We start from the raw sequence: 11,323 nt of genomic DNA on the forward strand, positions 1-11,323 counted from the left end.
TAGTTGTCTTTGACACACCACCACCGATTCTCTATTAGGTTTGTACATGCACCACTTTTCGGGCCCACAAAATTGGGTGGGGGTGCCATGTGGAACTCTTTCCGAAACTTAAACCCTTCTTTTATTTTTGAAGAATTATTGATTCTCCTTTAAAAAAAGTTCTGGCCTCCCAGAACTATTGACAACAACAGGTGTGAGGTTAAAAGTATCAAGCAAAAGGAAATTTGAGGGGACTTGTATATAAAAAATAATTTTAATCTAGCTTTACATGTTATGGGTTATTGCCAGAATATCTGTAGTGTGCTGAAAGTTCTTTAAGTTTCATTAACACACTGTATTAGCATTCATATTATCTCAATTTTTACAGATTTCACATCTTGAGATCTTTCTGTGGACTTTGGAAACTATTTAACCTTTTTTGGTGTAATGTGGAAATGTAGGTAGTTAATTTATCTTTAAAATAAAGAGTATTGCCTTATACCATCTCCATATACACTTATAAATTTATTTATTTCTTTTAGAGAAGAAATTTTGTGCAGTATGCAAAAGTGTTTCCATTTGCTAAAGCTTTGGGGTTCAAGGTGCCATCAAAATGGATGAGGATTGTAGTTGGTTGGATAGAAGTAGTTTGTGGAACGACTCTTGTTCTCATACCTGGTAAGTTTTAACAAGGCATTTACTCTGGATGTGAAACAATCTGTTTTCTACTTTGTTGCAGAATTTATGCATGTGTGCCATTATGTGAAAGTGTTCTCTACTGTGATAAAAACATAAGCACATGCTTATATAATTATGCTTTTTTTTTGTTGCTCTGGAGTTTATTTTGATAAGTGGCTCAAATCTACAGTAGTTAAGCTAAATGGAGAGTTGCATGCTTGGGGTTTGAGAGTAATGGTGGTATTTCTGTGTTTAAGCTAGTGTTTGCTTTTTCACCAAATCTGAAAGAATATCTCAAGTAACTACAGTATAATATATTAGTTCAGTAACAATGCTACCTCTTTGCAGAACAAAGAGCTATTATTTTGCAGATCTGCTGAGAAGATTTTTGTGCATGCACAAACCTTGAATGTAATTCCCACCCCTACATGTATTAACATGGACTGCACCAGCTTATGATGTAATCATCAGTAGACTATAGCTATCCACTAATAAGACACATCCATCATATGAGCACTGGCATTAAAACAAAGGTTTATTTATTTTCCTAGGCACTGCTTTGTTCAGATGTGTTTTTTCCTTAGAATTGATGAAATATTTGTGTTTGCTACTTATAGTGTTGTCTTTTTTTCTATTTATCTTTTTGATTATGAGAATGAAAGATAACAAATTTCAGTTAGAACTTTGATTTGCATTATCTTAAATTTGATTTTACATTTTAATCAAATTTGTACTTTTAGACATGTTTTCCTGTGTTTGTGATATGATTTTCCATTATTTTAACCCATTGTACAGTTTTTAAGTGCTCCTCAATTTTGTCATTATGCCAATGATGTAGACCTATGTACAGTGGGTCTCTATTATCTTATACGTTGCATCGCTCTGCGTCTTTTCATTATTAGAGCATTCACCAATTACTACCCATGTATCAACATTGGCAATGTATTAAAAACATTGTGTTCTAAACATATAGGCTTTAACAGCAAAACTGAAAACCTAATATACTTTATTATAAAGTGATGTAGCTATAGTGAAATTAACAAAGTGGATTATCAATTTTTTGCTCTCACTTTTCCATATTTCTTAAAGTTATGCGTCTTACAATTAAGATGAATGAGACAAAGTCTTATTTTGCCATTTTCTTGATTAAAATTAAGATTTTCAGTGGAAATATTTTATTAGCAAATATGTAGAAGTATACAATAAATGTTGCTTAATCACCAGTTGTAGTCCATTCGATTACTGTCACTGTGCGCAGGTTCTCATTCACTGCTTAAAATAAAAGTCTTAAAAATACAGAGATTTAACTTGTACATTTAATTGGTTATATATATAATTTTAAAATACAAAATAAATAATTCATATCAAATTTCATATTTCATTGGTTAAGAAGTAAAGCTTCTGTAGCAAATGTCAGTAGCTGATGTTAAGTATTGAATATTTGAATGTACAAGAACCAGGTGTGTTAGATGAATCTCTGAAAAACTAGCTAACGATGAGTGAAAGAATGGTAATTAATGCCAAATAAAACATGTTTCCATTTTTATTACTTTTAGCTAAAATTAATTCTGTTTTAGCAACAAAAAAAAAGCTAATACTTTTTACTCCCCAGCTTAAACACCTCTAATTAGGAAAATTGGCTTCAAGATGTCAGGACAAGCCTTGGGTTCTGCGTTTAATTTCTGCATGTTTCATATTGTTAAACAGTACTTTCTAAATTAAAGTTGTTTATATACAAATAAGTGTGCATGTAATAAAAAACATACAGTAGATAAAAACTTGGGGATTTTATCCCTTTCATTGTGGTTAGAATGTATATTTCCCACTGCACTGGGAAATGTATGTCCCAGCTGCAATGAATGGATTAAACAAGCAATTTGATAAGGTAAAAATACAGGGTGCTCACTCAGCATCAAGGTGAATATGGAACTTGAATCACTCTTAAATAGGTTTTCCAAAAAATATTTGCAAGAAAATAGACTAGAAAAATATTCCAAACAGTGGATGCTTGATGTTTTAACCTTTAATAGATTTGTCCAAAAATACATATGCAACAAAATATGGATGTAAAAGCTGTTGAAATTGTTAAATGAACTCCATATTTAACATAAGCATACTAATAGCAATTAATGGAACTTGCCAACCAATTAATCATCAGGCTCATTAATTATTTACATTCAACTAATTATTTATTCTCGCATGAGATGGCTAAAAAAACAACTTTATAACACTAAACCTTGAGTTTTGATACCTGTGGTGGGCAAAGCACAGACAGCCCATTGTGTTGGCCAAAAAACAAATATAATGACTATATTTTAATCAGTTGAATCAATTAAGCTGAATAAAATTGAATTATGGCAATATTTCGATCGCTAGGTAATAGGAGTCATCGAAAGGATAATAATTGGAAACAATAAATTTTGAATAGTTGATTTAATCAGAATTTCAATTACTAGATAGATGGAATGATGGAGACAATAATAACTGAAACACTCATTTTTATTAGTTGATTATTTTCATGACGTTAGTCAATTTAATAGTAAATTTGATTACTGGATAGTTCAAATAAGTGAAAACAGTAATAATTGAAAAGAATAGTTAATTATGTTTGTGACATTAATCAATTTATTCATAATTTGGATTAATCAGTTATTTTACCTAACACTAATTGATTTAATTAATGGTCATAAGTAACTGATTATATTGAGTTAATTGCCCAGCTCTCTTTAGAAGTAACCATGAATAATTCAATCTCTCTAGGAATGTCATGAAATACAGAGCTAACACAATTTTTTCTCTAGAAATATTAATTTAAACCAAGAGATAATTAAAACGTGGAGTTGGAGGTGATGAGGTTTATATTTAATAGCATAACTCGTACTGAAATTGAACTTACATTAAACTCAAAAGATTTTAAAGCCCTAAAACACCACAGATATGGCTGCTGATACATGGTCATAGTATCGTGACTTCTTTCATGCTAGTTTCATCTTCTAAAATAGCTTCAACATCAAGCAGGCATAAAGTGATCTTGTTTCACAAGTGTTCTGTTAAAGGTGATTGTGTTATTTAAACTTGAAATGTATATAAATATGATGCTAGCAGTATTTTTCAATAATTAAAGCAAGCTATAAATTTTTAAATTAATAACGTTAATAGGACTAGATATGATATAGTTTCATAGCAAGACCGTGATTCTCAAGGACAAAGCTGGGTGATTAACTTGATTAATGGAAATAATTGGTTACTTATGACCATTGATTACATTTATCAGTGTCACTTAAAATAATTGATTAATCAAAATAACAATTAAGTTAGTTAATGTCACAAAAATAATCAAGTAATCAAAATGAATGTTTCTGATTATTACTATTTTTGATTATTCCAAATATCCACATCTCGTGAGAATAATCCATAAGTTGAAAATAATCTGTGTATTAGCCCATTGGTTAGTTGACTATTGAGTTCTAGCTCAGCTGGATGTGATAACTGTTCTCTCCTGTGCTGAAATTTAGTTTTCACTAGTAAATTTTATTGCTTAACCAAATATGAAAGTTGCAAGTATGTTAACATAAAGTTAATATGAACAAGTTTTAACCGTTTTTAACTATTATAGAAAAAATTAAATGAACTGGTTTAAAAATGTTGTGTTGGTGTCATGATAATATGTACACGAGTAGTAAGAAAAGTCAAGGATTATTTCTGTTTCTTCTTTTGCAGGAAATGTAAAGCAGGTAGCCAACGTTATTTTGCTCGTACTAATGCTTGGTGCTTTTTACACTCACTCCATGCTGGCTGATAAGTTTGAAAAAACAGCTCCTTCTATAGTTTTTTCTCTGATGTTGGGCTGTAGACTTGTAGTTTTCTATCAAGTTCGTCGTAAAGAAAGACAAGTAATGGAACAAGAAGCTAAGGTGACAACTTACAGTGAACCTCCCACAGTGGGTCATTTAAATGCTAAAAGTCTGAAACAAGAATGAATTATGGAAGTTTTGGGAGCACTATGCATAGACCAACTTTAGTTTCCCTCAGTGTAACTTAACACTTTGAAATAGTAATTGAAATGTATGTGTTTTATGATGTGGAATAATTTCTGTTTCTCAGACAGTTTAAGATGTTTTATGTTAGGAGTTGAAAAAAAAATCTTTTCTTGTTTGTAGTAGCAGATTATATTACATGTAGCCTCTTTTGAAACTGTTTTTCAATTGATCCTACACCATAGTTGTATGTTTCCATCTCTCACTATTTTCACTTATACTCCTCACACACATAAAGTATGTAAATGTACAATAATTATGGTAGGTTTGGGAGGAAAAATTATCTGTTAAGCTACTAACGATAGCAGTTGACGATGAAAAGTGAATTGAAGGAAACTATCAGAATCTCATCACTCAGTAATTTATAGTGTATGTGCATTCTTAGTTTTACAATGCAAACTGTTGTTTGGAGAAAATGTTGTGATTACAGATGCATAGGTTGTCATATCTAATGCTAGACTGTTTATTCACTATCACATCATATATTAGAAATATACAAAAAAATTTGTGTCTAAGCAGTTTAATGGTAGTAACATTCCGGTTCATATTTTGTATATGTCAAATATTGCAGTTGATTTGTGTTGGCATGAGCTTAAATTATGTTGTATAAAGCACAAACCTGGGATAGGACAGGTTGGGATAAGGTGCTTGTGAAGAAGAGGGGTTTCATTTTTTATTTCATTTTAATGGTTAGAAACATCAACAAATGCATAATTTGAACAATGCTAAACAGAAGAAAAGATGCTTAAATATTTTTGAGCTTATCAAAATGTGCTAAAATGTTAAATATAGTGATTCTGTAGACAAATTTATGGGGAAAATTGCAAAAATTAAAAATAAAATTACTTAAATGGCTTTTGTAATTTTTGAAGTAAGATATAAGGAACATAAGGTAATTGTATAGAAATTTCACAAAAGAAAGTTTTATATCACAAGAAGTGATTAAATTTTGTGAAAGAACTGTACTGTTAATAAGTTCTTTTTATCTTCATTTTCATAATATCTCCAAATATAACAGACAGACATACTAGTGAAGCTTGAACTGCATAAGTAGAGTACCTTTCAACTGTGTCTCATTATAGGAAAACATGTTTAAAGACTTGCAAAGTTTTCAGTCTTAATTTTATGCCATTTAATTATACAATGCTTTGTTTACTTACAGAATATGATAGCTCATTGTTGACCATTACATGATAGTTAATTTTTGAAATTGAATAATCCTTCTTTTCAATTTTTTTTTTGAGAAGAAAATATAGAAATCCTTTTAACTACTTGGTTGATTTGACAATTTCCTTTGCTTAGGCTTAACTACAACGACCTTAAAAGTGTCACTTAAACAAGTTATTAGAGACATTCGCTACACATTTAATGGTCAATTTTCAACACATGGAGGAACCCATATGGGTCACCTTTTAGAGTTGTACATTTCTCTGTTACTGTAAGTGTGAAAGAGTAATCAGGTATCCCAGCAATTTCTAAAAAATAGCTGCAGAGAAGGTGTACTTATGAATTCTAAGCTCTTGACAAGACACTCTTTTATGAAAATTAAAAATGATAAACAGTTCTAGATGTTATGGTTAATGAACTGAATGACTAATTTATAAGGTTTATGTACTAAGTGCTTCTAGATGTTCTGGTCAACTACCTGAATGAATATTTAATAAAGTTTGTTCACTAAGCACTTCTAGGTGTTTAGGTTAACTTGAATGACCAGTTTATAAGGTTTGTGTACTAAGTACTTATAGATGTTCTAGTCAACTATCTGAATGAATAATTTATAAGGTTTGTTTACTAAAAACACATCTAGGTGTTCTGGTTAACATGAATGACCAGTTTATAAGGTTTGTGTACTAAGTACTTATTGTTGTTCTAGTCAACTACGTGTTTACTAAAACAACTTCTAGGTGTTCTAGTTAACATGAATGACCAGTTTACAAGGTTTTTTTACTACGCACTTCTAAGTGTTCTGGTTAACATGAATGACCAGTTTATAAGGTTTGTTTACTACACACTTCTAGGTGTTTTGGTTAACTTGAAAGACCACTTTGAAAGATTTTTGGGGTAAAAACTGTTTATTCATCCTGCATGATATGTTGAGACATGACAGATCCTTGATACTGGCTTCTTGCAGTGTGGACAGGACTAGTGAATGTTATTGGCCAAATGTCAAACAACTGATTGATGAGTCATTGCAGACAGTGGTGAGACACACCCAAGTATTTAACAGCATGTTTGATAAGAACTAAAAGTTTTATGGTTAAGTTTTTTCCTGTAGTATTGAAGTTAAAAATGTGAAACAGCTGGAGTGAATAGAAATTTTGCTGTGAAGCTTATGATGTGCTATATTCATACAAAGTTAAACCTAACTAGACAGTGTCACATAAATTTTTGTAGTTTTTCATTATTTTCGAATTGTATTCTTACAGAAAACCTTGAATATAAAAAGAAACTTCAGATTTCTGAACACACAAGAAAAATCTAACACATACAAATGCAGCTGTAAGCAAAGCATTCACTTTTTAAAATTAAATGTAGCTATTATTCTTTAGTTAAGAATTAAGAAAATAATTTTTTCTATCCAGTAGACTTCCAAAGTTTTCAGTTTCTCATTCTAGCACAACATGTGTTTCTAACTAAACACCTTATTATTATTATTATAACCCGATTTTATTGAGCATTTGACAACTGTTGAATGACTAACTTTTGTAATGATGCAAAGCAATGATTGAAAACCTGTGCTTTTTAAGATACATAAGCAGTAAACTTAATCCCACGCATCCATTATATAAGCAGCAAAATAACAATCACTGAAATTGTAAGATATGTTCGATACTTAATCTTTGGATACATCAGACTTTGAACAGTAAGTCAGAGTGAACATCAAAACAATAGTATTTAGCAGTTCTTGTTTTACTACTCCAGTTGCCTTTATATTTACTTGTAATTTTTTAATTGTATTGGGGGTGGGGGAGAATGTTAAAAAAAAAGTTGTATTTTTTCTTTTTATAAGCAAGACCAATTCTATGTACAATAATTGTGCAACTTAACATTGATGGATCAGGTTTTCATGGATGTCTTTTTTCCAATGCCACAAGACCTTTTAACTTCTCTAATTTGAGCCTTTTTTGTTTCACACTTTTCAGACTGTTATGTGATATTTATATACAATTTTTAAAAAAGTGCAGAAATTATTCCTAAAAGCATTTTTTGAAAGTTGAATGACTTTATTGAAGAGGTTGTGTAAAGTTTTTTTTTTGATCATGAGATTAAGCATATGGATCAATTTGATCTCAATATTAACTTTTTTTTTATCAAAATAAATCATATCATGAAATCTTATTAGTCTTATTCATGTATTTAACATAGATTTATTTGCTAAATACTCAGTATTATATAGATATACACATGTATTTATCTGCATATACATTTTAGTTGTATATGATTTTTTATTATACATTTTACATCTTATTTTGTATAGTTAATCATTGTAGAATATCTAAATTTTAAAATGACAATGATTTATATATTATTAGAACTTGAAACATGAACATTTTGAAATATTGATTTCAAGAATTGAGGTTTTTTTACTCCTCTCAGTTTGAAATAAATGCCTCTAAAGATTTTGATAAAGCTTGATCTGTTACTTTTATAATATATTCACTCTCTGAATACACATGTACAAAATATATCATATTATTGTCTTAAATCATCTCTAGGTTACTGAATCAGTAGAAAGGTTTAGATTATTAAAAACCATGTGACTTTGGCCGGTGTTCCTGATTAAAATTGTAGTGACAACCAAGATTGGTGCTAAAACAGATAAATAAATTTAAAGCTTGAGCATTTTAAAACAGTCTCTTAATCTGGAGCTAATGTAGAAAAGACCGCTCTTTGAAATAACTCGAAGTTTTGACCAGTTATTTTTTTGGTAATGAAACACAACTCTTCACATTTCATCTTTGAAGTTAGTTTGTTCTAAGACTAGTGTGTGGTGTCTTTACAGAGACATTGAGAAAACATTTGTACAACATATGTAGAATTTTACCACACTGACAAACAGTTATGTCTAACTTTATTATTATAACCCATGTATTGTGCACATGTTTTAAGATTATCAGTTTGCAGTGTGCTATTTGAAGATATTGTAATCGGTGATTGTGGAAATTTATCTGATTCCCAGGCTCATTTTCATTTGTCTTAAAGTTAGTTTTTGTTTGACAGATTAAAAGCTATTTTTTAGACTTATAAGTTGCTTAGTGAGAATTTCTTAAAATGGAATTTATAAGGCAATAATCATCATTATCTGTAGAAAATGTATTAATCTTAAAAACTAAACTTAATTGTCAAATCTAAAACCACACTCTTAGCTGTCATGATAAACTCATTGTATGTTGGAGATGATTTTCTAGAAATACTGTTTGTGATAGATTTCATGTGTATTCTATCTTTGCTGTTATCCAAAGAGTGAAGTATTGTTTTTTTTTTTTACTATTAGAAACGTGTTGTTGTTTCTTTAACCATAAATATAGTTGTCAGTGAATCAGTTCATTTTTTAAAATGCTGTTCCCTAACCACACTTTTTTCTTGTTTATGTTTAGATATATTGTTCCCCTTCATATTCGTTTAAGTTTTAGCTATTCAAAGAAAGATGTTTTAAGTTAAAAGTGTAGTTGTTTTATCAAAGAAAGAAAATATTTTTTTTTTTTCTCTAGATGTTCCACTATTATGGCCTACAATTCACTATTACGTATATATATATTAGATGGCAGTTAAAAAGAAAGTTTCTAATATTTGTTCTCTAGTAAAAAGCTCATCTATAGGAAGGGTGAACCATTTGAGAAGTAGTAGTTTTCTGATGGAATCCACAGATTTTTTTTTACTGTTTAGCCTAGAGTTAAGTAGCGTGCATACACATGGGAATTCGGACTGACCATCCATACCAATGAGAGGTTAAACAAACACTTAGAATTCAGCTTAGTAATATCAGTCAAAACTGTGATATTTTTAGATTACAAGTAATTAGCTACAAAGTTTGGTTTGTTATTTATGTTAACGAAATAAGGGTTAGAAGAGAATGAAAAAATAAAACGTTCAATGACACAATTAAAAAAATGGTGGCAAATCAGAAATAAATAAATACCTACTTATTTGACTCGTGAGATTCAGACTGATAATCGTAGGCACGTACGAAACTTTTTGTACATGAGGGGATGAAACCAGTCTGAAAACTCAGGTTTCAAATACGTAAATATGTCTATTTCTTTAAAAACATTTTTAAGTCCACTTTATATCTGTGTGATTTGATGAAACTATATTATTCTGTATCAGTATACCAGTACAAATCTAAGAGGTGTTTTTAATTACATTTATTAATTATTATTCAAACTGCCAGTGTTTCGTTGTTGATGGTATAAACAGATAGGATAATTCTCAATCTGTGTTTGTATTCCGTTATTTTGTTAATGTTAAGATGGCCTGGTGATTAGGGCATTTGAATCTCATCATCAAACGTACTCGCCTTATCAGCTGTTGGCGGTGAGTGGTGTTGACTAGCTCCCTTCTCTCTAATCTATCACTGCTAAATTATGGTTCCCCCCGTGGGACAACGGTAAGTCTACAGGCTTATAACCCTAAAATCCAGGGTTCGATTCTCTGCGGTGGACACAGCAAATAGGTCGTTCTGTCTTTGCTCTGAGACTAACAAGCTAAATTAGGAACGGTTCGCGCAGGTAACCCCCGAGTAGCTTTGCGCGAAATTCATAAAACAAACAAATTAAGATGCCACGTTTTAGTTTCGTAATTTGAAGTCAAGATGTTTTAGTCATGATTTAGTTTCGTACTTAATTGGTGTTGGCTGGAAAGTTGGCGTCCGTGTGTTCTTTAAATATAACTTGACTTCTACCGAACTATTGTATATTGGGAAGGCTGCAAGTCAACACCATCCACCGCTAACTTTTTGACTACTTTTTACCAATGAATAGTGGCATTGACCGTCACAGCTGAAAGGTCGAACATGTACGGTGACAAGATTGGAACCCGAGACCAGCAGATTGCCAGCCGAGTTCCCTAACCACCAGGTCTTTGTAAACTTAGTAATTCATATTAATATTAGTAATGAACCAATTAATACTTTGAAAAACTGTTTACTGAAGTGTCAGTATAAACATGAGTTATATAAGCTTTTAGACGCGCTTTAGCAAATATAGTTATATTGAGTAGTGTGTGTTGCATGTAATCAAAGTGTGTATATATATACATATATATATATATATACTGTGACAGTGGTAACTATGTATTTCATACTTTGTTCTCAATAAAGTTCGTTTTACGTAAAGAATCTCGGCAGCTGGCTATTTTAGAAACGATGAAAAGTTGGAAAGATGTCATGTTTGTAATGTCATTACGTACTTAAGATGTATAATGGATAACTAACTAACATACATAACCTCCTCCCAAACAAGGATGGAGCCACGTGCTAAAGTAAATAATGAAATACCGAAATATCTACTTCCTGTTGCTGTTTGCTTTCGTCCCCTGGTGGTAAAGTAGTAATTTATTGGAACTATATACAAACCATTTATATATATATATATATATATATATATATATATATGAGATATACTGTTAGT

At 30.7% G+C, this 11,323-nt stretch overlaps 1 protein-coding gene across 1 annotated transcript in view; it reads left to right on the top strand.

Annotated features, from left to right (window-relative positions):
* Positions 1–11,031, top strand: part of LOC106468507 (transmembrane protein 35A-like) — a 12,529-nt gene extending 1,498 nt beyond the window's left edge. The window contains exons 2-3 of the mRNA XM_013928937.2: positions 522–657; positions 4,378–11,031. Of these exons, the coding sequence (XP_013784391.1) occupies positions 522–657; positions 4,378–4,637 (396 nt within the window). The 3' untranslated portion in view covers positions 4,638–11,031. The remainder of the gene's footprint in view (positions 1–521; positions 658–4,377) is intronic.
* The last annotated feature ends 292 nt before the right edge of the window (positions 11,032–11,323 follow it).

Source organism: Limulus polyphemus, unplaced genomic scaffold (genome assembly GCF_000517525.1).
Source record: "Limulus polyphemus unplaced genomic scaffold, Limulus_polyphemus-2.1.2 Scaffold3031, whole genome shotgun sequence".
In the NCBI taxonomy this organism is placed as follows: Eukaryota; Metazoa; Arthropoda; class Merostomata; order Xiphosura; family Limulidae; genus Limulus; species Limulus polyphemus.